Source organism: Rana temporaria, chromosome 2, assembly GCF_905171775.1.
Source record: "Rana temporaria chromosome 2, aRanTem1.1, whole genome shotgun sequence".
Taxonomy (NCBI): domain Eukaryota; kingdom Metazoa; phylum Chordata; class Amphibia; order Anura; family Ranidae; genus Rana; species Rana temporaria.
In genome coordinates, this window is record NC_053490.1 from 35,996,095 (window position 1) to 36,022,772 (window position 26,678).

At 45.2% G+C, this 26,678-nt stretch overlaps 1 protein-coding gene across 1 annotated transcript in view; it reads right to left on the reverse strand.

The window, feature by feature from the left end:
* Window positions 1-6,045: 6,045 nt before the first annotated feature.
* WDR73 (WD repeat domain 73) overlaps window positions 6,046-26,678 on the reverse strand; it is a 38,652-nt gene continuing 18,019 nt past the window's right edge. The window contains exons 5-8 of the mRNA XM_040340058.1: window positions 23,507-23,574; window positions 13,908-14,069; window positions 10,865-11,218; window positions 6,046-6,645 (exon numbers count right to left, since the gene is read on the reverse strand). Coding sequence (XP_040195992.1) covers window positions 6,410-6,645; window positions 10,865-11,218; window positions 13,908-14,069; window positions 23,507-23,574 — 820 coding nt within the window. The 3' untranslated portion in view covers window positions 6,046-6,409. The remainder of the gene's footprint in view (window positions 6,646-10,864; window positions 11,219-13,907; window positions 14,070-23,506; window positions 23,575-26,678) is intronic.

Below are 26,678 nucleotides of genomic sequence, written 5' to 3' on the forward strand. Positions count from 1 at the left end.
TTTCCTAATCTGCCTAGTTCCTCGTCCACGGTGGATCTACTTCCTCTCCTAAGTGTCATAATTTCCCAGGAGTCTGGGCATTACAGTGCCGAAATATTGCGTTTGTACCGTTTCCGTGACAATGGGCGGAACTAACAGCGTTACGAGCGCCCTTCGACTGCGCGAAATCGAGAGGCGCGTGTTGGTTACCCAGCATGCACCCCTCTCATAACAACCAGGAAGAAAAATCAACTGGGCTTCACATGCCCTTAGCTTTAATGGAAACGTGCACAAGAACGCTGAGCAGATATCTGGTAAGTTTTTGGACTGATTTACAAAATCGGGAAATATTGATATGTTTTAGAGGTTGTTTAACCACTTCCCGACGGCCGTACGACTATATACGGCCGCAGGGTGGTTCTACTTCTCTGGGGCGCCGTGTTTTCACGTCCGCCCCTTTCCGCGCTCCCCGCGCGTAGCGGGAACTTCTGTGCTGCCCGTGTCCCTTGGACACAGCCAATCACAGATCGCCGTGAACGGCCAATCGGAGTGGCAGTTTGCTAGGCGATCTGTGCGGCCAATGAGAGATGATCTCATATGTAAACATATGAGATCATTTCTCATTGCCGGCTCTCACAGACAGCGTGCTGTCAGGGAGAGAGGAGATCGATCTGTGTCTCTTGTACATAGAGACACAGATCGGTCACCCCCCTTCCCCCCACAGTTAGAACACTATATAGGGTACACATTTAACCTCTTCCTCACCCCCTAGTGTTAACCCCTTCCCTGCCAGTCACATTTAGGCTCCATTCACATCTATGCGACAAAACGCCCGACGCCGGACGCTTCTGCCAATAGAGGGGAGAATTCCCATTGCTGTCTATGGAGATGGTTCACATCTAATAGACGCCAAACGCCTGTCGCCTGAAAAAAAGTCCCGGACCCTTTTTTTCAGGCGACATTGGCGTTCGCCCATTGACAGCAATGGGAATGCTTTGTCAAAAAAAAAAAAGTTTCACACTCGCGGCAAAATACGCTGCGTACGCCGTTGTCGCATAGATGTGAATGGAGCCTAATACAGTAATTAGTGCATATTTATAGCACTGATCGCAGTATAAATGTGAATGGTGCCAAAAATGTGTCAAAAGTGTCCGATGTGTCCGCCCTAATGTCGCAGTCGCAATAAAAATCGCAGATCGACGCCATTACTAGTAAAAAAAAAAAAAAAAAAATTCTGTCCCTTATTTTGTAGGCGCTATAACTTTTGCGCAAACCAGTCGCTTATTGCGATTTTTTTTTTTTTTACTAAAAATATGTAGAAGAATACGTATCGGCCTAGACTGAGGATAAAATTGTCGCTCTATTTTTGTTTGTAGCGCAAAAAATAAAAACCGCAGAGGTAATCAAATACCACCAAAATAAATCTCTATTTGTAGGAAAAAAAGGACGTCAATTTTGTTTGGGAGCCACGTCGCACGACCGCGCAATTGTCAGTTAAAGCGACGCAGTGCCGAATCGCAAAAGGTCCTCTGGGCAGGAAGGGGGTTTAAGTGCCCAGTAAGGAAGTGGTTAAAGTAATTAATTTTGGATTGCAAAAAAATAAATAAATATTATGCCCGGAACCCCACTTTAACTATGATTTGGCAGTGCCCTGTAGGCAGAGCAGTAAATGAGAGAAATCCCCCTTACGTCAGAAATACACCGATAAATCTTAGGCCTCGTACACACGATAGGTTAACCAGAGGACAACGGTCTGATGGGGCATAGGTTATTTAACCTTCGGTTAAAAAAAAAAAAACAACTTGCTTTAAAATTAACCTATGGATTCCTAACTGATGGGAAAAAAACAATCGTTAGTAGGCACAATCATCGGTTAAAAATCCACACATGCTCAGAATCAAGTTGACGCATTGCTTGGAAGCATTGAACTTCGTTTTTTTCAGCACGTCGTGTTTTACGTCACCGCGTTCTGACACAATTTTTTTTTTAACTGATGGTGTGTAGGCACGACGGACCATCAGTTAGCTTCATAGGTTAACCTATGACAACGGTCCTTCAGATCGTTGTCCTCTGGTTAACCTATCGTGTGTACAAGGCCTAACAGATTCCTCACTAAACAATGTGGATGGATGAATTTCCTGCAGCAGCTATAGTATTCCGACAGCCACCCTCTGATTGGAGGCAAGCAATATGCAGCCAAAAATTTCCCACCTGGCTCCTTTGATTTTTGAATTGAAGGATGTTGGGCGGAGTGGTGCGGACACGACCACCCACTCGTCAAATTTCAGCTCGTGCTTCAGAAACGATAAATTCGCTCAGTATATGGCCAGCTTTAAATCAGAACAAGCGTCCTGATTGGAAGGTTGCAAATAATTGGTCCTACCCTCACCTTCCTAAAGCTGACCATAGATGGATCGAACCTCGGCTGGTTCAGCAGGGATCGGCCGAGATTCAGTCCATCAAATGGACAGGCTGATTGTACTTGTATTTACATGTGATTACTGCCAGCAGTCAACGCCACTAGCAGTAATTATTGTGTTCTGCTGGCCAGGAAAACTCCCTGCCAGCAGAAAACAAGAGCGCTGCGGGAGGAATTACCCCATCAACATGGACTGGAAGCCTGCAGTGCCTACAAGGTCCCACTCCCCAAGAAGGCACGTGTACAGGTCAGTCTGATGTTTGCCAATGAACATCTAAATGATTCAGAGAATGATTGGAAGAAAGTGCTGTGGTCAGACGAGACCAAAATTTAGCTCTTTGGCATTAACTCAACTCGCCATGTTTGGAGGAAGAAAAATGCTGACTATGACCCTAAGAAGACCATCCTTACAGTAAAGCATGGAGGTGGAAACATGATTTGGGGCCGTTTCGCTGCTAAAAAGGTACAGGCCGACTTTGCCAATGGACGGGGCCATGTATCATCTTGGATGAGAGACTCAGCCAGTACACTGAAGATGGGTCATGGATGGGTCTTCCAGCATGATAATGAACCAAAACATACTGCCAAGGCAACAAGTAGTAGGAGTAGCTCTAGAAGAAGCACATTAAGGGCATGGAGGGGCCTAGCCAGTGTCCAGACCTTAATCCTATAAAGATTTATGGGAGGAGCTGAAACTTAGAGTTGCCAAGCGTCAGCCAAGAAACCTTAAAGCGGAGTTCCACCCAAAATTAGAACTCCTCGCCCCCTTACATGCCACATTTGGCATGTAATTTTTTTTTGATGGGGGGGGGGGGGTAGTGGGGGGGTTCAGGAGGAGTGGGACTTCCTATCCCACTTCCTCCTTCCGCCGAGGGGCTGCTAAGGCGAATAGTCTAATCGCCTTTCTGCAGCCCCTCCCTGTAGGCGATCGCCTGGGACACGTGACAGGTCCCAGACATTCGCATATCCAATTGGATGGTGCATGCGCAGTGAGTGCCCGGCCGTGAAGCTGAAAGCTGTCGCGGCCGGGTACCCACACTTGGAATGAAGACGCCGGCCGGAGAGGAGGGGTAAGCGGCGCCCCGGCCGGCACGTCGCTGGAACGTGGAGCCGGTGAGTGTATGTTTATTAAAAGCCAGCAGCTACACTTTTTGTAACTGCTGACTTTTAATAAACATAAAAAATGCCTGGAACACCCCTTTAAGGACTTGGAGAAGATCTATAAAGAAGAGGGGACCAAAACCCCTCCTGAGAAGTGTGTAAACCTGGTCACCAACTACAAGAAACGTCTGACCTCTGTGCTTGCCAACAAGAGTTTCTCCACCAAGTACGAAGTCGTGTTTTTCTTGGGGATCAAATAATTTTATTTACTGAACTGCAACTCAATTTATAACGTTTGTATCATGTGCGTTTTTTCTGGATTTTTGGTTAATAAAAATGTTCTCACTATATAGACCAGTGATGGTGAACCTTGGCACCCCAGATGTTTTGGAACTACATTTTCCATGATGCTCAACTGCACTGCAGAGTGCATGAACACCATGGGAAATGTAGTTACAAAACATCTGGGGTGCCAAGGTTCGCCTTCACTAGTATAGACTGCCTAAGTGACAATGATCACAAAGGACCAATGGAGAGGGTGGATCTCTCTAGTTGGAACGGCAAATAAACTACACTAACCCTCTATCAAAAATAGAAAAAAAAAAATTTTGCTTTAGGTACATTTTAATTATCCTGTGATCTGTATTACAATGGTACCTTGGATTACGAGCATAATTTGTTCCAGAAGAATGCTTGTAATCCAAAGCACTCGTATGTCAGAGCGAGTTTCCCCATAGGAATCAATAGAAGCTCAGATAATTTATTCCACAGCCACTGCTTGTCTATGCAGTACTGCATGTGGCCAGAGGTTGGGGGGGGGGGCACTGGACACTCAGAGACGCTGTGTTTCCGAGTGTCTCTTAGCGGCTACTAGACATGTGCATTCGTTTTCGTCCGAATTTCAGGTGTGAAAGCACAGAAAACGAAAACCGAAAGATCCGACATAAACAAATGCTTTATTTTCGTTTTCGTTGCGGTCGAATGTGCCTAACCTTAACTCTATTAGTCCAATATTATTCTACATAAAGATAAAAGATTCGACATTAGAGAGACATGAAGAAGATTCGACATAGAGAGACATGAAGAAGATTCGACAGAGAGAGACATGAAGAAGATTCGACAGAGAGAGACATGAAGAAGATTCGACAGAGAGAGACATGAAGAAGATTCGACAGAGAGAGACATGAAGAAGATTCGACAGAGAGAGACATGAAGAAGATTCGACAGAGAGAGACATGAAGAAGATTCGACAGAGAGAGACATGAAGAAGATTCGACAGAGAGAGACATGAAGAAGATTCGACAGAGAGAGACATGAAGAAGATTCGACAGAGAGAGACATGAAGAAGATTCGACAGAGAGAGACATGAAGAAGATTCGACAGAGTGAGACATGAAGAAGATTCGACATAGAGAGACATGAAGAAGATTCGACATAGAGAGACATGAAGAAGATTCGACATAGAGAGACATGAAGATTCGACATAGAGAGACATGAAGATTCGACATAGAGAGACATGAAGATTCGACATAGAGAGACATGAAGATTCGACATAGAGAGACATGAAGATTCGACATAGAGAGACATGAAGATTCGACATAGAGAGACATGAAGATTCGACATAGAGAGACATGAAGATTCGACATAGAGAGAGTTTCGTTGCTTCGTCAAATCTTTTTTTTTTCTTAGAACATTCGACAGACACCATAAGCCTTTAATGACAGATTCGATCTTAATTAATTTGGATTTTCGGACGAATGCATTTTTTTTTTTTACGAAAAACAAAATAAAAACGAATTTCGGGAGCAACTAAATACATTTATTTTTCGGACGAAAACGAAATTACGAAACAAAATATTTCAGTCTGCACATGTCTAGCGGCTCCAGGTGTCACCGGTGCCCCCCCTTTTGGCCAAATGCGGTACTGTACACCCCAGAGGCTGGAATCCTGCTCATCTTGTGAAACAACTCACAGAGTCAGATAAAAAAAAAAAAAAAAAAACAGCTCCTACTGCGAAACGCTCGTAATCCGAGGTTTTACTGTACAACATTTGGCACATCATCGTGAAAGCCACCTGCATTGCTGAGAACCAGTATAAATAGATACAGAAGCATTTCAAGGATCTCTGGCACAGGAAGGAAACATCATACAGAACAGCCTAAAACCACCATGTATATATAAAAAGGAAACATTTGCTTTATTTTCCTTTGTGCCCGAGAGTCTTGTGAGGACGTGACACTCAGAAATGATGATGTGTCGTAGAAAGGTCACACATCGCTGAGCACAATCTGCAAACTCGGCACAAACGACATCCATAAGAAAATACGGCAATGATTGGAAATGGCCTACACATGCTATCTTATAATGAATGGCTGGCTTCTCACTGTGCAGCCATGGATTGGTGGCTTTCTAGGGAGGATTCCAAGGTCTTCTAGGCCAAGCGGAAGTTTTTCCTGCAATGTATTCTGGGAGACTGTCCAAAAATGCCACACTGCCTCAGCAGGGTCCACGTCAAGTGCTGCAAAAGCATACACTTTCCCGGCCACATTCCAGGTGCCTTATTCTGCATGGTTTCAATAAGTAGAGGCAGCAATCTTGGTGAAGGCAGGGCTTTTCTTCCTCACATCAGAGCCTCCAGCAAAGAGAACAGAGATCAGCACAGTAGTGACATCACCAAATCTCCTGAGACTAGCAATCAGAGCCAGCAGTGCCTTAGATCTCACACTGCTGATATACAGCTATGAGATTGAAGGTACAGGGAGTGCCTAGGCAGGAAGGCGCGGACTCCGCCATTTTCCCAGGAATTCCAGACAAAAAAAGTTAATTTTCATATTACTACATAAAGGTACAAATGACCATTTATAGATGTTCCCTATAAGATAGCAAATCAGTCTTATATTGATTTTATTATCAGAGCCCGGTACAGCAGTCCAGCCAGTCCCACATATGTAAAGAGCCATCATTTGCGGCTGATATGAGAGTCCTTTCTTTCCATGGGTGCCAAGTGTGACAGGTGGCCCGGGGGACGCGGCCGTCCTCGCACACCCCCATGACAGAGTGACCTCTGTGAGTGAACAGAGCATCTCTCTCTTTGACATCATTATCCCAGGATTGTGTGTCATAGATCTGTACGGTTCCATCAAACCCTGCAGCAGGAGGAAGAGAGACAGATGTACACAGGATGAAAGATGTTCAATAATGCATCAGAAATTGCATGAAGATAAATAAAACTGAAAAAAACTGCTCATTACAGTGCATCCAGAAAATATTCACAGCGCTTCACTTTTTCCACATTTTGTTACGTTCCAGCCTTATTCCAAAATGGATTAAATTAATTTCCCTCAAAATTCTATACACCAGAATGACAACATGAAAGAAATTTGTTTGAAATGTTTGCAAAATTTATAAATAACAAAAAATCACATAAATACATGTAACGGTCAGGGGTTAACACCGTTCAAGATATTCCATTCCACCAACCCAAGATAGCTTATCCGACACTCCACAATCCAGCAGACACGATCCATATGGATTTTCCCAGAATAACGAGACACAAGCTCTCTGTTCTCTGGTTCCAAACAAATGAATACTGAATGGTAAACTCAGCTCTTCTTATACAGTTAGCAACCAAATATGGACAATGACTCAACTCCACCCACAACATGACACAAGAAACTTCAATACACATTCCTTTAGATGCAAGTCAGACTTTCTGGCACCGAATCTACATGAGTCAGATACTATAGCTGACATGGCAGACATCATGACTTTTAGAGTGTGTTAACTCACAACACATATTAGCATCAATAGAACTTCACACAATACAGGGTTAGTTAGCATAGCACCATGAAATATCTTAGGAGCCAGGCTTAATTAACACAATAGACAATAGAATGCAATCACAGCAAGCTTTCCTCACTACAGCTGGAGGCGATTAACATCAATTAACATCTTAACAGTAGCAGACTTAATTAGCACCTCAACAGTCTATGTTGCACATTGAAGGAGACACTCTCCTATTGACCTGTTATGGTCAGAATTAATAACTTGTAATATTTCAAGATATCCTGCAATACATGAATTATCATTACTGTCCCATCTCATGTAATTCATGATATCATTTCTCAGTCATCCTATGCCCCTATTGGACATAGGATGACCCAAGGGTCATTAGTGAAGGGGGCACAGGAGTACCCCGCATCCTTCAAAAGTCTCTGGGTATCACGGGCCATTCCGTTACAAAAACATAAGTATTCACAGCCTTTGCCATGACACTCAAAATTGAGCTCAGGTGCATCCCGTTTCCACAACTTGATTGGAGTCCACCTGTGGTAATTTCTGTTGATTGGACGTGATTTGAAAATGCAGACACCTGTCTATATAAGGTCCCACAGGTAACAGTGAAAGTCAGAGCACAAACCTAGCCATGAGGTCCAAGGAATTATCTGCAGACCTCCGAGACAGGATTGTATTGAGACACAGATCTAGGGAAGGGAACAGAAACATTTCTGCAGCATTGAAGGTCCCAATGAGTACAGTGACCGCCATCATCTGTAAATGGAGGAAGTTTGGAACCACCAGGACTCTTCCTACAGTGGGCCGCCTGGCCAAACTGAGTGATTGGGGGAGAAGAGTCTTAGTGCCGGTTGACACAGGGGCGACTCGTCAGGCGACTTAGCTGCCTGACAAGTCGCGCTCCGTTCTGTACTATGGAACCGTTCTAATAGGAATGACTCAAGTCGCTCAGACTTAGAAAAGGGTTCCTGTACTACTTTGGGACGACTTGCATGGACTTCTATACAGAAGTCATTTTGCAAGTCGCCACAGAAGTCGTGTGCAGAACGCCTTACAGAGTCGCACTGCAAGTCGTGCTGCCCGTGTGTGAACCGGCACTTAGTCAAGGAGGTGACCAAGAACCTGATTGGTCACTACAACATAACTCCAACATTTCTCTGTGGAGAGAGGAGAACCTTCCAGAAGAACCATCTCTGCAGTACTCCACCAATCAGGCCTGTATGGTAGAGAGGCAAACGGAAGACACTCCTCAATTAAAAAAAAAAAAGACACGATAGCCCACCTGGAGTTTTCAAAAGGGCACCTGAAGGACCCTCAGACCATGAGAAACAAAATTCTCTGGTCTGATGAAACACAGGTTGAACTCTTTGGCCTGAATAGCAAGCATCATGTCTGGAGGAAACCAGGCACCGCTCATCACCTGGCTAATACCATCCCTACAGTGAAGCATGGTGGTGGCAGCATCATGCTGTGGGGATGTTTTTCAGCGGCAGGAACTGGGAGACTAGTCAGGAATGAGGGAAAGATGAATGCAGCAAAGTACAGAGACATCCTTGATGAAAACCTGTTTCAGAGCATGCTGGACCTCAGACTCTGGGGCAAAGGTTCATTTTCCAACAGGACAACGACCCTAAGCACACAGCCAAGATAACAAAGTTGTGGCTACGGGACAACTCTATGAATGTCCTTGAGTGGCCCAGACTTGAACCCGATTTCAGATCTCTCCAGAGATGTTCAAACGGCTGTGTAATAACGCTCCCTATTCAACTTGATGGAGCTCGAGAGGTCCTGCGAACAAGAATGGGAGAAACTGCACGAAAATAGGCGTGTCAAGTTTGTAGCATCATACTCAAAAAGACTTGAATCTGTAATTGGTGACAAAAGAGCTTCACCAAAGTATTGAGCAAAGGCTGTGATTAAAGGAGTTGTAAAGGCAGAAGGTTTTTCATCTTAATGCATTAAGATAAAAAAAAATAGGGCTGTGGAAATCAACTATTAATTCATCGATTAATGTTACATTTTTTTGATCGATCAACATTTTTTGATTGGTACTCACCTCTCAGCCGGCTTCCGGGCCTTCAGGGAGTTCCGTCGGAGATCCAGTGACGTCACGGACACCGGCAGGGCTTGCCGTGTCCATCTGAAGGGCTCCTTTGCTGTGCCTTCATATCTGCATGCCGGCGGGACCTCACTATCTGCCACACGCAAGGGCTGTTACACTTCCCTCTATCACTTCCCTCTATCAACCTGGGATTCTACAACAATCCACTGGGAGTTGTGATAGTTCCCTTCATGGGACATCTACATGCCGACGGACTGATGTTAACCCCTCCTCATCTGGATTCAGCAGTGGTATCGTTGTACACATTTTTATACCAGTATCATACTTAGCTACATGTTTTTATGACTGCTTTTGCTACCGTTTGGTATTACTCGCACCATTTTTACAGTTTCTCCAGTGCAATATTTATTTGGTTACCAACTTGAAGACTATAAAAGTTTTAATGCTATTCCCATTGAGCGCTGCCTTTGTGTGTTTTTGGTATCCTGCTATCCATTTTTCCAGTGGTTGGTAGCTGCACTGGGAATCAGCCTGCAAGGAGATCAGTTAAAAGTAGTTGGATCTGTATGTGCGTTATAATTAATCGAAATTAGTCGATTAATCGATAAATAAAAAAAATAATCGATTAATCGAACACAAAAATTTTGATCAGTAACAGCCCTAAAAATAAAAATAAAAAAAACAAACACACACACACGTGTGTGTGTGTGTGTAGCAGCCTCACCAGCACCCCCCCCAATTACTTACCTGAGCCCCTTCTCTCTCCAGCGATGTCCACAAATGTCTAAGCCATCCGGGACACTCCTCCTGATTGGCTGAGACACAGCAGGGGAGAAAGGGGGTGGGGCCAGGACGGGGCCCAGTGTCTGACTGGATACATGGAGCTCTGACTCTTCTCGGGTGCCCCCATAGAAAGCTGCTGGCTGTGGGGGCACTTGAGAGATGGGAGGGGCCAGGAAGAGGAAAGAGGGACCCGAGAAGAGGAGGATCTGGGCTGCTCTGTGCAAAACCAACTGCACAGAGGAGGGAAGTATAAAATGTTTGCTGTTAAAAAACACACACACACACACACGACTTTACAATCACTTTAATTATGTACATGTTTTTTTTTTCCCTTTTTATTTTTAATACATTTGCAAAAATTTCAAAGAAACGTCTTTTACGCTGTCATTTTGAGGTATTGTTTGTAAAATATTGGAGGAAAATAATGAATTTAATGCATTTTGGAATAAGGCTGTAACATAACAAAACGTGGAAAAAGTGAAGCGCTGCGAACACTTTCCGGATGCACTGTATCGGCTGCACTATCAAGTAGTATTAAACCCTCTTCGTTTTCAATGCAACACATTGAGCACAATAAAGTGCAGGAAGGGGTGGTCAAGCTTTGGCACTATGGCAAACCCATGGTAGCTTTTTTAACCACCTGAATCAATATGGCCCACAATAAAGTGGACAAAAATAAAGACAGACAGACACATGCCCAGTTCACACACCAAGCTCTCTCATACCTGATATGGAGACGCAGTTATCCAGCCTAGGTGCCCAGTTGATGCACATAAAGGTCCCCGGCATAGACGGCTCAGAAATTCTTCCTCTTGCACATTTAAGAGGCACCCCGAGGTCCCGGGAGTCCGTGATGGTGATGTGGCCCTCGGAGGAAAGGCTGGCAATATCCCGATGTCCTGGTTTTACTGTTGCAATCCAATGGCTGTTACAGGAGGCAGAGAGGGCCAAACTTCCCTCGCTGGCAATCCCGATTTGTCGGACATCAACAAGTATCAGTCTCCCACTCAGACCGCACAGCAAGAAAGTGTTCTGATCCAGAAAGGAGAGCGAGCCAAGCGCCTCACTGCCTGATGTAGCTGAAGGACAACAGAAACAAACATCTTTATTACCAACATTGGCCCGCGACCTCCTGCTCTGGGATGGAATAGAATAGAATACTGTTATTAACTGCTTGCCGACCAGCCGCCGTATATTGCGGCAGGTCGGCTCCCCTGCGCGAGAGCCTGTAGCTATACGCGCAGGCCACTAGGGCTCTCGGTCCTGTCAGGGAGAGAAATGCTGATCTTCTGTTCATACAATGTTTGAACAGAAGATCAGTCATTTCCCCTAGTGAGTCCACCCCCCCCCCCCGCCCAAAAGTTAGAACACACCCAGGGAACATACTTAACCCCTTCCCCGCCCCCTAGTGTTAACCCCTTCACTGCCAGTGGCATTTTTATAGTAATCCAATGCATTGATCGCTATAAAAATGCCAATGGTCCCAAAAATGTGTCAAAAGTGTCCACCATAAGGTCGCAGTACCGAAAAAAAAAAAAAAACACTCGCTGATCGCCACCATTACTAGTAAAAAAAAAAAAATATTAATAAAAATGCCATAAAAATACCCCCTATTTTGTAAACGCTATAACTTTTGCGCAAACCAATCAATAAACGCTTATTGCGATTTTTTTAACGAAAAATATGTAGAAGAATACGTATCGGCCTAAACTGAGGAAAAAAAATGTTTTTTTTTTATATATTTTTGGGGGATATTTATTATAGCAAAAAGTAAAAAATTTTTTTTCAAAATTGTCGCTCTATTTTTGTTTATATCGCAAAAACTAAAACCCGCAGAGGTGATCAAATACCACCAAAAGAAAGCTCTATTTGTGGGGAAAAAAGGACGCCAATTTTGTTTGGGAGCCACGTCGCACGACCGCGCAATTGTCAGTTAAAGCGACGCAGTGCCGAATCAGAAAAAAGTGCTCTGGTCTTTGACCAGCAATATGGTCCGGGGGTTAAGTGGTTAAATGTCAGTTTATTACTAAAATCAGAGTGTATATCTGGGCAAATCTGTTCTGCAGTGCTTACTGGGCTGCTTTCAAACTGATCCACAGGTGCAGAGCAGGTTACCTGCACTGAGCCATAGACTTCTGTTATTACCTGCAAGTTTGGTGACCTTTCTGAAAGTGCGCCACACCTGCAGAATATAATAGAAGTCTATTGCAAATTTCAGGAAAGCCAAAAGGTACACTGTGTTGCACCAGCAGTGCGGGTAAACTGCAGCGCATCAGTGTGAAAGCAGCCTTGGGCCCCTTTCACACGGTCAGTCCGACCCAATTGGACCCTCCATTCACCTCTTAGTGGCAGACATTAACCGACTTGTGTTCTACCTCCAATACAATCCGCTAAAAAGTATTGTGGGCTGCATCCATGTCTGCTCTGCATATACAGAGCGGACACGGACATTCCATCCACCCGCTCCGCTCATTGTGGCCCCTGACCGGTTACCAAGTCGCTTAAGTGGCCCTCACTCTTCAAAAGGTTGGGCACCCCTGCTATAAAGTGTCACTTAAGCTACAGCTCCGAGTCTGCTGGGGCTGCTGACATCACATCCAATATGGCGGCACCTAGTGGTAGTCACAGGGCTTTTGGATGTCTACACAAGAGAGGCTTTTACAGGTTAACAACATGTGTTAAATGCCCTTATCTGCCATCTGGTGCCGCAGGGTAAAGGGAAGGGAGAAGTCCCCTATGTGATGATTTTTTTGGTGACAGGTTCTCTTCAAAAGGAGACATGCAGAGTCTAAAAGACCTTGCCTGTTTCCCCCCGTGCTCCACTCAATGTAATGCAGTGCAGATTGCATTGGATTCTTTCCTGGTCATGCTGGCTGGGTAAACGGTCAACGGATACCCGGAAGTGATGTCATATTTCGCTTCCGGGTCAGGAACAAGATAGGGGAGGAGAGCAGATGGGTGTCCACTCTCCTCCCTCCACTCAACCCTGAGGCGCCCGCTATGCCAGCCCCAGGCCTGCAGATGGGCAAGCGGAATGCATAGCAGGGGGCACATGTTTGGGGGGGCATTTTACCGGTCTGTGTGAAAGCAATTGGGTGGCAGCAGAGATCCCTAAATACTTCCACCTGACATGTGAGCCGGGCCACCTGCCCGGCGTCTGTTACTGCATGTCCCAGGCATCAGGTAATAAAAATTGTGCATCCCTACAACACTGAATGGGCTGACAAAAGCTCAGGCGCCAGGACGCTATTTCTAGTCACCATGGCGACCTGGCGCCTGGTATTTGTCGAGCACTGAAGGCGTAGTAAGTTTTTTCTCTGCATTAAAAGTTCCTTACGTGCCTGTATGCATGCATGCACAGTTCAGTGTACAATGTTGGCAGTGCCAAAAATTAATGAACTCCCACATATGTGCAGGAGTAACGTCATCTCAAGCCAGCCAATGAAAATGGCCAATGATCAGCACCCGGAAGCTGACTGGTAGGGAGCTCCGAGACACCACCGTGCTGCAGAGAAGAGGATTACAGTTTTGCTTAAAAAAAAAAAATATTGCAGTCAGAAAGCCCACCAACACCATTTACAAAACCACCTAACCTATTTTCGGTGCCCAATAGAACTATAAACTCAATAAGGAAGCAGTAAGCAAGGATCCTGTGCACAGCAACCGGACTTTACTACAGTCAAAAAGATGAAAGCTGGCTGCCGATTGGTCACCATGGTCAATAGACTTAACCCTTCTGAATAATCCTGAACCCGGGATGGTACCTACCATGTGTATAGATTTGCTTATTGGATTCAATCTCTGTGATCTGGACGTTGTTGATATGAGATCCATGAAGAACTTGAGGAGATGCTGCGGCTGTTGTGGCTATTTTTGTCCAAGTGTCCTTGCCGACATCCGACTGAATGGTACTTGTGGGTTTAATGACATCTACAATAACACAAATATAAAAGGTTTAAACCACTTAAGGACCAGGCCTATTTTTCAAAGTTGTTGTTTTTGCTAGAAATAGAACTCTCAAAACACATATATTATATATAAACACACACACACACACACACACACACACATATATATACATACATACATACATATTTCCTTTTTCAGACACCCTAGCGAATAAAATGGTGGTTGTTGCAATACTTTATGTCACACCGTATTTGCGCAGCGGTCTTACAAGCACAATTTTTTGGGGAAACAAAACACACTTTTTTTAATTGAAAAAAAAATAAGACAGTAAAGTTAGCCCAATTTTTTTTATATTGTGAAAGATAATTTTACGCCGAGTAAATTGATACCCAAATGGGATTGAGGCCCACACCGACTTGTGCGAGATGTAAAAGGGACCACGGGGACTTAATACATATGCTCTGGCGCTGCTCCAAGTTGCATGCCTATAGGAAGGGGGTGACAGACACACTAAACGCAGTATTCCAGGTTTCGATCCCATTAGATCCTAAACAATGTCTCCTGAATCTTCTAGATGAGCTGGAATGGGAACCCCTTATTAGGGAGGCAGCATTGGAAATCTGAGGCGCCCCCCACAGTCAGGGAATGGACCACTGCACTTGGTAATGCACAGAGAATGGAGAAGGTTATATACCAACATAGGGGATGCTCTGGAAAATTTGAAAAGCTATGGGACCTGTGGTTGGGAACACCGGGGCTAGCCCCGGATGACCTAATCATGGACAGACTTGTGAGCTAGATGTGGGTTGAATATGCTGCTTAAGATCTGCGCACGGGTTGACCTGGCGCAGATAGGGGCCAGGGGGTGGTGTGGTGGTTGGCTGCGGCTGTATGACCTCTCAGAATGTTGACCCCTGTTAAATTACAGTGCTATATTGTTTATGGCCTTGAATGCGTTTTCTATATTTGATAAGATTGACGTATTTTGGACTGTATGTGTCAAATTTTGATTAATAAACTTGCTTTTTTGGACAAAAAAATAAATAAAAATTGATACCCAATATGCCACACCTCGAAATTGCGCCCGCTCGTGGAATGTGGATAAACTTTGACCTTTAAAAACCTCCATAAGCAACATTCAAAAATTTCTATAGGTTACCAGTTTTGAGTTACAGAGGAGGTCTAGTGCTAGAATTATTGCTCTCGCTCCAACGATCACGGCGATACCTCATGAGTGGTTTGAACACCATAATTTCATATGCGGGGCACGACTTGCGAATCCGTTCGCTTCCGCGCGAGAGTTCAGCAGGATGGGGTGCTTTCAATTATTTTATTTTTTTTACTTTCACCTTTTTTATTTTTACACTGTCCTTAAAGGGGTTGTAAAGACAAAAATATTTTCCTCTTAAATTAAAGTCTGGCAGTAGCTGATGAAGTAAAAAGTAATGTTTTGCATTATAACTAGTTTGATACCTGTTGAAATCGAGCTGTTTTATTCACCTCCAGCACTCATTATCATTATTCTCACTGACTTCCTGGGTTGCGGTGCCCATTCATTCTTGCTACATCACGGCCTAATGGGAACTACAGTTCCCATTAGGCTTAGCCTCCATGCCTGTGAGGGATAAGAGAGCATCTTCACACAGGGCTGTAGTCATAGGGAGGGGGTGAGCACATTCTGCTTTCCACCATGCAAAACGGCTCAGATGCTGGTGGAAAGCAAGAAGAGGAGTGACAGAAAATGGCATTTTCAAACCTGGATTACTGTATTTTGGAGGTCAAAAGGAAAAACGAGGTAAGTGATATTTAAATGCTCTAGCTTACAGCAATCAATTGATCTAATAAAAAATGAACCTTTAGTGTTCCTTTAAGAGATATATATATATATATTTATATATATATATATATATATATATATATATATATATTTATATATATATATTTATATATATATATATATATATATATATATATATATATATATATATATATATATATATATATATTATTACAAGGAATTTAAACATCCATTCTAATAAAAAAAAAAAAAACGCATGACAGGACCTCTTAGGCCTCTTCCACGCGAGGCGGATTTGTTTCAGCAGAGTCTGTCAGCTCAGTGGGAGATCTCTCTGTTGATCTCCACTGAGCCGGCGGATGACAGGTCCGTCTCTGCTTACTGAGCAGGGAGGGGCCTGTCGAGCGCTGCTGATCCCTATGGAGAAATCACACGAAAACGTATAGCATGTCATACGTCCGATAAAAATCAGATGTCAGCGGACGTGTCACCGATGACATCCGTCGCTCCATAGACCTGTATGGAGCGTCCGTTCAGGTTCGCCTAAAAAAAAAAAAACTATACGGTCCGCCCGTGTGAAAGGGGCCTTAAATGTAAGATCTGAGGTAAAAAAGACAGGTGCAGCTGTACTGAGTGGTACTCACATTTAGGACCCTATACTTTCTGGGACATACGCTCGGAGCAAAGAATGAGCACTCACAGAAAGCCGAGCAACGTCTAACTCGAAAGAAGTGTGGGACTGAATTCCAGAGCCGTTGGTTTGCTGGGGACAGCACCACATAGGAAGTGATAACTGCAGCTAAAGCTGAATTTTTTGGGGGATTTTTATACGGCCGGGCTACCTTATAAAAATGACTAAAATTTGGCACCCTAGGACAAGAAGTTTCATTTATCTACAGAACACCTACTCCTTATATTATGGAGAGGTGGAAGGATTGATTAGTTCTTTAGCGTGCAGCACAGAGAGCACAGGACATTATCAGCTCAAAAGATTTTCGGGCGGGATTACATTTCTTGCACGGTTTGAACAAATATAACAAAACCTTTTCAAAGTCATATTTAACAGACCAAAAAAATGGAGCAAACGTTAATTTTTAGGAGGTGCATACACTTTAAAACCAACACAGATTTTATTTTTGCCATGAGAGAAATATGGGATCTGACAGTGCTGACCATCTTCTGACAATACTACTGTACTTGCCCATTACAGTGACCTGACTTTTTGAATTATTGGCCAGAAGAAGCCTGTAGATTAGGAGAGTCATAGAAAGTCAAAAATCCTTATCCGCATGTTAAAGCGTCAAAAAATAAATAAATAAATCCTTGCAAAAAAAAAAATGAAGAAAAAAAAAAAATCACTATAATGTTTCTGTGCCTGAAAGGGAAAAATAGAATTTTTTCTTCTCCTTTGCTCACATCTTTTTTTTCTGAGGTAGGTACTTAGGGCCAGATTCACATAGAATTACGTTACTCCACGGTGGCCCAACGTATCCCATTTACGTTACACCGCCACAGGTTTACAGCGTTAAGTGCCTGATTCTCAAAACTCTTACCTGTAAACTTGCGGCGGTGTAACGTAAATCCGATCGGCGCAAGCCCGCTTAATTCAAATGGGGCGGGCACCATTTCAATTAGGCGCGTTCCCGCGCCGAACATACTGCGCATGCTCCGTTGGGAAAATTACCCGACGTGCATTGCGCTAAATGACGTTGCACGGACGTCATTTGTTTAGACGTTAACGTAAATGGCGTCCAGCGCCATTCACGGACGACTTACGCAAACAACGTGATTTTTTTAATTTCGACGCGGGAACGACGGCCATACTTAACATGGCTTAGAACACCTAGGGCTCAGCCCTAATTTTACGCGACGTAACTCCACGGAAACTACGTAAAGTTAGATCGACGGGGAGCGCGGACGTTCAGGAATCGCCGTAACTAGTCATTTGCATATTCTACGCCGACCGCAATGGCCTCGCCACCTAGCGGCCGGCCTAGAATTGCATCCTTAACCACTTACCCCCCGGACCATATTGCTGCCCAAAGTCCAGAGTACTTTTTGCGATTCGGGACTGCGTCGCTTTAACAGACAATTGCGCGGTCGTGCGACGTGGCTCCCAAACAAAATTGGCGTCCTTTTTTTCCCACAAATAGAGCTTTCTTTTGGTGGTATTTGATCACCTCTGCGTTTATTTTTTGCGCTATAAACAAAAATAGAACGACAATTTTGAAAAAAATGAATATTTTTTACTTTTTGCTGTAATAAATATCCCCCAAAAATATATAAAAAAACATTTTTTTTCCTCAGTTTAGGCCGATACGTATTCTTCTACATATTTTTCGTAAAAAAAAAAATCGCAATAAGCGTTTATTGATTGGTTTGCGCAAAAGTTATAGTGTTTACAAAATAGGGGGTATTTTTATGGCATTTTTATTAATATTTTTTTTTACTAGTAATGGCGGCGATCAGCGATTTTTTTTTCGGTATTGCGACATTATGGCGGACACTTCGGACACTTTTGACACATTTTTGGCACCATTGGCATTTTTATAGCGATCAGTGCTATAAAAATGCATTAGATTACTATAAAAATGCCACTGGCAGTGAAGGGGTTAACACTAGGGGGTGGGGAAGGGGTTAAGTATGCCTGGGTGTGTTCTTACTGTGGGGGGGGGGGGTGGCCTCACTAGGGGAAACACTGATCTTCTGTTCATACATTGTATGAACAGAAAATCAGCATTTCCCCCGCTGACAGGACCGAGAGCTGTGTGTTTACACACACAGCTCCCGTTCCCCGCTCTGTACTGAGCGATCGCGTGTGCCCGGCGGCGATCGCGCCCGCCGGGCACACGCACGGGAGTCGGGGGCGAGCCCCTAGTGGCGGCTAAAAGGCAGGACGTCCATTTACGTGGTCTCGCCTAGGAGAGCCACCTTGTGGACGTATAATGACGGTGCGGCGACGGCAAGTGGTTAAGATCCGACAGTGTAAGTCAATTAAACATGTCGGATCTTAGGGCTATCTATGCGTAACTGATTTTATGAATCAGCCGCATAGTTAGGACGGGCGGATCACAGAGATACGACGGCGTATCAGGAGATACGCCGTCGTATCTCTTTTGTGAATCTGGCCCTTAATTCTGCCAGGTACCTGCTCCCACTTGGATCTCCTAGGTGGTCAAAGGAGAAGTTCAGTCCCCCCTGCCTGCAACCTCCTGCGACACGTCACAGGCCCAGGCAGCTGTGGTTCCATTTACAAAGCAGAGCGCAACTCACATCTGCACTGTGGGGAACTGGCTATGAAGCCACATGTAGTCACAGCCGGCTTACCACATCCAAGATGGTGGCACCAGGGACCTGAAGACTGATGATGAACCAGCCTGAGTGAGGACAGCGCTGGATCCCAGGACTGATAAGTGTTTATTAAAAACCAGCAGCTACTATTTTTTTTTTTTATAAATAAGCTACTAGTGTAACCTGCCAGTCAGCAACAGTTTTATTGGTGGTGGCAAAATTCTGCGGGCTCCAAGAGCCTCTGCGCTGTTGCCACCACACTATGCATGCTCCCCTTCATCGACATAATAAGCCATGTCTATAAACAGTTCATTGTGGAGGATATCCCCTAACTGGCTACATCACTATGGCTCAGGATAGGTCACATGTACTGTGAAATCACCTCTGCTTTTTCAGGCCCTCCCACCAGGCCATGCAAAGTGCATTGGAGCCTTCAGTGAAGGATCTGATCCTCTCAAAAGGCACTGAAGGGTGGATCATATCCTTGACCGACAGCCTCATTCCACTGTGAACGGCCTGGGGCTGGGCCTGAAAAAGCTTAGGCCATGTCACAGGACATGTAATCTGCTCTGGCCTAGAACAGCCTCCAGGCCAGGAAGGGCGAGTTCAGGGGGTGGTGATAAACGGGAGTACTCTGAATGGTCAGGGGTGGGTAGTGGGGTCCCCCAGGGATCTGTGCTGGGACCAATTCTATTTATTTTGTTCATAAACAACCTGGAGGATGGAGTAAGCAGTGCAATCCATGTATTTGCGGAGATATGAATGTAATTTATACACTAGGATGGAAGAGGACCTGGGGGTCCTAGTAGATGATAGGCTCAGCAATGGCATGCAATACCAAGCTGCCGCTAACAAATGGCATGCAATACCAAGCTGCCGCTAACAAAGCAAACAGAAAATTGGCATGCATTAAAAAAGGGATCAACTCCAGAGATAAAACAATAATTCTTCCGCTCTACAAGACTCTGGTCCGGCCGCACCTGGAGTATGCTGTCCAGTTCTGGGCACCAGTCCTCAGGAAGGATGTACTGGAAATGGAGCGAGTACAAAGAAGGGCAACAAACCTAATAAAGGGTGTGGAGGATATTACCGTATTTATTGGGGTATTGCGCGCTCCGGCGTATAGCGCGTACCCCTAATGTGGACCCGCATTCCTGTAAAAAAAAACATTTTAGTACTTACAGTTTTGGTGACTTGCGCGGCAGCCTCGTCGGGTCCGGGGTCCGTCTGCGGCTTCGGTGGTGTCCTCCTCGTCGGGTCCGGCGCCCGTCTGCGGCTTCGGTGGTGTCCTCCCGGCTTCTCCTGCGCTGTCTCCCTGTCGAATCGCCGCTTCCCGCGCTCAGTTTGAACGCCTCTGCCGACGTATACTGAGTGCAGTACCCTCGGCTACATTTGGCCAAGCTCGGCTTTGCTCATGCTCACGCTCTGTGACGTTTATGCGTGAGCACAAGCGAAGCCGAGCCTGGCCGAATGTACTGCACTCGGTATACGTCGGCGCAGGCATTCAAACTGAGCGCGGGAAGCGGGTATCGGCGTATATCGCGCACCCACGATTTTCTCCTTATTTTAAGGGGGAAAAAGTGCGCGGTATACGCCGATAAATACGGTAGTTATGAGGAAAGGTTGAGAGCACTGAACTTATTCTCTCTGGGGAAGAGATGCTTGAGAGGGGATGAGATTTCAATTTACACATTCCGTACTGGAGACCCCACAATAGGGATAAAACTTTTTTGCGGAAGGGAGTTTAACAAGAAAGACACGTGGCCAATCATTAAAATTAGAAGAAAAGCGGTTTAACCTTAAACTACGTAGAGGGCTCTTTACTGTAACAGCGGCAAGGATGTGGAATTCCCTTCCACAGGCGGTGGTCTCACCGGGGGGGCATCTATAGTTTAGATAAGCACCTGAATGACCACAACATACAGGGATATACAATGTAATACTGACATAATCACACATATAGGTTGGACTTGTGTCTTTTTTCAACCTCACCTACTATGTAACTATGCGACATGCTGTAGTGAATTTATTTTAATTTTTTTATGTCACATGACCCCAATATGAGCAAGCTAAAAAAGTTATCTAGTTCTTATATTCCTCAAGCATTTCCTAAGTAAATGAATGGCTGGCGGAATGCCATATCATTTAGATGCAGGAGTACTCTCAGGGTTTAGAACAACTTTAACTCCAGGTCATTGATTCCAAACACCGAAACATGATGGTCAGAGTGGCAGCAAAGTAACTAGCAGTTATAGTAGAGGAGGACACTGGAAGAAGTCTTTTCTTTCACAACAGGTTCCTCTGAAGTAATATTTCTAAATATGACATTTTATGTCTTTGGTATATTTCCTGTAAAGGTTTCATTCAGTAATAGTTTAGAGCCGGTGATCTGCCGTGCTGGTTCCAGGTATCACGGAAGTTCCAGCGCATGCGCGAACTGATGCGCTGAGATGGTTCCAGCTATCGGGAAAGTTCCTTCAAGCACTGCGCAGGTGCAAACTTGCTGACAGAAATCCCCGAACGGCGGCCGGCATCCAGGGCGACGTGGACTTCGCTCGCTCGGCCTCCTGGCTCTTTTTTTAACATCCTCCAATCCACGGGGATGTTAAAGAATGAGCCTGGATGCCGGCCGAGGTTCAGAGATTTCCGTTGGGAAGTTTGCGCCTGCGCAGTCAGTGAAGGAACTTCCCCCATAGGGGAACATTGAGGACAAGTCACCGGTTCACACCGGGGCGGCACGACTTTGGGGGCGACTCGGCAAGGCGATCTCAAGACGAGAGGCGACTTGCAAAATCACTTATGTATAGAAGTCAATGCAAGTCGCCCCAAAAGTCGTACAAGAACCTTTTTTCTAAGTCGGAGCGACTTGCGACTATAAAAAGTCCAGAAGGTCAATAGGTTCTGAGACTATGCAACCCCCACACCTAGCACCAACAACAAAGCTGGCCATACACCGAGCGAATTTCGTCCGGTTCCGAATTAATACAAATTTTGTTATAGGTCCTTTTCAACAGAGAAAGTCACAAACCAGTGAAATGAATCCAACTTATGACAAGGGCTTTTTTTCCCCCTCAGAGAATAGGTGCAGGAACCCCCCTCTCATCTCCGCCACCTACCTACCTCCAAGCATCATTCCTTGTTTCCACTCCCTATCTACCTACCTCCCAGCACCACCACCTTTTTTTGAGAGAGAAAACAGAAGTATTGCTTTGTGGTGCTTAGTAATCTGTAGGGAATTTGGCAATTATAATAAAGAAAAGAAGTCAAATGGATCCCAGCCAGCAATAGCACCCCCCCCCCCCCAGCAACAGACTGCTTGCAACAAAATACCGCCTCACAACAGCAGACCCCCCCCCCCTCCCCCCGCACAAGGACAATAGACCTTCCAGCAGCCAGCAACAATAGACCATCCAGCAACAATAGACCCCTCCTCAACAGTAGATGACTTCCCAGCAACAATTGACCCCTCCCCTCAACAATAAGACCCCCCCCAGTAACAATAGACCCCTCCCTCAATAATAAATTCCCCAAGCAACAATAGATCCCCAGCAGTGAGCAACAATAGACCCTCCCCTCAACAGTAGATCCCCCTCAGCCACAAAACAAAAATCTAATAAAGAAAAAAAAAAAAAAAGAAAGAAGGATCCCCCTCAGCAACAATTGACCCCTCCCTCAACAATAAATTCCCCCAGCAATAAGTCCACCTCCCCAGTAACAATAGACCCCTCCCTCAATAATAAATTCCTCAAGCAACAATAGGTCCCCCAGCAGACAGCAACAATAGACCCCTCCCTCAATAATAAATTCCCCAAGAAACAATAGACACTCCAGCAGTCAGCAACAATAGACCCCTCCGTCAACAGTAGGATCCCTCTCAGCAACAATTGACCCCTCCCCTCAACAATAAGACCCCCCAGTAACAATAGACCCATCCCTCAATAATAAATTCCCCAAGCAACAATAGACCCTCCAGCCGTCAGCAACAATAGACCCCTCCCTCAACAGTAGCTCCCTCTCAGCAACAATTGACCCCTCCCCTCAACAATAAATTCCCCCAGCAATAAGACCCCCCAGTAACAATAGACCCCTCCCTCAATAATAAATTCCCCAATCAACAATAGACCCTCCAGCAGCCAGCAACATAGACCCCTCCCTCAACAGTAGATCCCTCTTAGCAACAATCAACAGGGAGGGTCTTATGTTGCTAGTGGGTCAATTGTTTCTAGGGGCCAGCAACAATGGATGCCCCAGCAGCTGGCATCATTGGATATGTCAGCACACCCCACTATCCCCTGCCACTGCATACATTCAGTGCTGGAACTGCGTCCCCCCCCCAAAAAAATAGTCCTGCTTTAAGCTCATTATTTACCTTTGTCCTCTGCTCCTATCTGCCAGACCTGCACTAGTCCTGAAGCTGGGCCGCTTGTAAGAAGCAGACTGGAAAAAAAGAAAAAAAAAAGTCAAGTCACTCAATGGGAATAGAAAAGATATGCACCCATCAGCATTCAACTGCACCGTTCATATTTTATCGTCCTAGACAAGATTGGCATTAGGGTGTGAAAAGTGTAAAATTTGTAAATTGAGGGCCAGATTCTCGTAGATTGGAGTAAAACTGTGCGGGCGTAACGTATCTCGCTTACGCTACGCGGCCGCAAGTTTTACGGGCAAGTGCTTGATTCACAAAGCACTTACCTGTAAAGTTGCGGCGGCGTATCGTAAATCCTCTGTCGCAAGCCCGCCTAATTCAAATGATCCAGGTAGGGGGCGTGGATCATTTAAATTAGGCGCGTTCCCGCGCCCATCGTACTGCGCATGCGCCGTCCCTAAAATTTCGACGTGCATTGCGCTAAATGACGTCGCAAGGACATTGGTTTTGACGTTAACGTAAATGGCGTCCAGCGCCATTCACTGACGACTTACGCAAACGACGTACATTTTTAAATTTCGACGCGGGAACGACGGCCATACTTAACCTCTTCCATACCGGGCAGTTATACACACTTCCATACCAGGCCTATTCTGGCACTTCTCTCCTACATGTACAAATCATAATTTTTTTGCTAGAAAATTACGCAGAACCCCCAAACATTATATATGTTTTTTTAGCAGACACCCTAGGGAATAAAACGACGGTCATTGAAACCTTTTATCTTGCACGGTATTTGCGCAATAATTTTTCAAACGCCTTTTTTTGGGAAAAAAATTGTTTCATGAATTAAAAAAATTTAAAAACAGTAAAGTTAGCCCAATTTTTTTGTAAAATATGAAATATGATGTTACACCGAGTAAATAGATACCTAACATGTCACGCTTTAAAATTGCGCACACTCATGGAATGGCGCCAAACTTCGGTACTTAAAAATCTCCATAGGCAACGATTTGAAATTTTTTACAGGTTACCAGTTTAGATTTACAGAGGAGATCTAGAATTGTTGCTGGCACTCTAACGCACGCGGCGATACCTCACATATGTGGTTTAAACGACGTTTACATATGTCGGCGGGACTTGCGTGTGCGTTCGCTTCTGCGCGCAAGCTACCGGGGACAGGGGCGTTAAAAAAATTAATTTTTATTTCTTTTTTTTTTTTTATATATTTATTTCTTTTTTTACACTTTTTTTTTTAATTTTTTATTTTTTTTTATCACTTTTATTCCTATTACAAGGAATGTAAACATCCCTTGTAATAGGAATGTGTGTGACAGGTACTCTTTATGGAGAGATGCGGGGTCAATAAGACCCCACATCTCTCCTCCAGGCTGGAAAGCATGAAATCGGTGAAAAAAAATTCACCGATCTCATGCTTGTGGTTGCTTAGCAGCCGCAATCGCGGCTTTGTTTACTTAGGGGACCCGGGCGTGACGTCATCACATCGCGCCCGGGTCCTCCGACGGTCATAGAGATGACTGGTGACCATCTGGTCACCAGTCATCTCTATGCTTCCTGCGAGCGCCGGACGATTCGTTCTCCGGGCCCCCGATGGCACGGGAGAGCCCGGAGAAGCACCGGATGGCGGCGGGAGGGGGGGGATGTCCCCTCCCGCCGCCTGTAAGAACCTCTAGCTGCAGGCATCATTCAGATAACCACCCGGAAAGCCCAGGACGTCACATGACGTCCACTCTGAACGGCAGAAGTTCTTTGTGGACGTCATTTTACTATGGGCCGGTAGGGAAGTGGTTAACATTGGTTGCCCCTCATATAGCAGGGGCAACTTTACGCGTCGCAAAAGCTATGGAAACGTTGTAAATTCACTGCTTCGACCGCGCGTACCTTCGGGAATTCGCGTAAATAGCTAATTTGCATAGACAACGGGGAAAACGGCATCGGCGACACCTAGCGGCGGGAAAAAAAATTGCATCTAAGATCTGACAGCGTAAAAGCCTTACGCCTGTCAGATCTAATGGATATCTATGCGTAACTGATTCTAAGAATCAGTCGCATAGATACGCCGGGCCAGATTAGGACTTACGACGGCGCAAATGGCGTTGCGCCGTCGTAAGCCCTTTGAGAATCTGGCCCTGAGTCTTTAGTATTTACATGTGGGAGACCCAGCAAGGGTTCCTGGTGATTTGCTGTGGGAGGCAGCCCCACAGAAAGCAATGGGAGGCTGACGGCCAATAGAAGACACACGCATATAATCACTCATGGAGCAATTACATGTGAACAGTCTGCACCCAGAGCCGATCATTCACAGGTAAATCGCTCCACGATCGATTACCTGCAAATGCCCTGATTAACTGTGGAAGATGTCAGCCTCCTATTGCTTTCAATGCAGCCCGATTTGACAGGTCATATTACATATCAAATCGCAGCCTATTGCCAGCAATGGCACCGTCCCAATCAGTGTATGAGGCCAACTTTGCAGTGCCGCACCAATTTCCAAAAGTAGTTTCTACTTTTTGCGACTTTGGCGGCGACTTCAATAGACATCTGTGCATGAATCCGCACAGATGTCTTCCAACTCGCCGCTGAAGTCGGACTGACATGCAGACTGAAATGCGGCTTTGAAATTGCGCAAATTCAGATGAAGTCGCACGATTTCAAAGCCGTGTTCAGTGTGAAGGAGGGCTAAATGCAAGAGTCCAATATAGGAAGCAGGGCTGAAATGGAGGGAAAGGAGGGGAGACAAATGCCTAGATTCAGGTAGGTTGCCACAACTTTGCGGCGGCGTAGCTTAAGGCATTTAAGCTACGCCGCCGTAAGTTAGCGAGGCAAGTACATGATTCACAATGTACTTGCCTGCTATGTTACGGCGGCGTAGCCTAAAGCGGGCGGGCGTAAGGGCGCCGAATTCAAATGTGTGTAAGTGGGGCGTGTTTTATGTTAATAAGGCTTGACCTTACGTTTTTGCCGGTTTTTTTTTACTGCTCATGCGCCGAGCGCCTACATTTCCCAGTGTGCATTGCGGCTAAGTACGACGCACGGGCCTATTGATTTTGACGTGGACGTAAATCCCGATTCACGGACGACTTACGCAAACGACGTAAAAATTTCGAATTTCGACGCGGGAACGGCGGCCATACTTAACATTACTATTCCATGT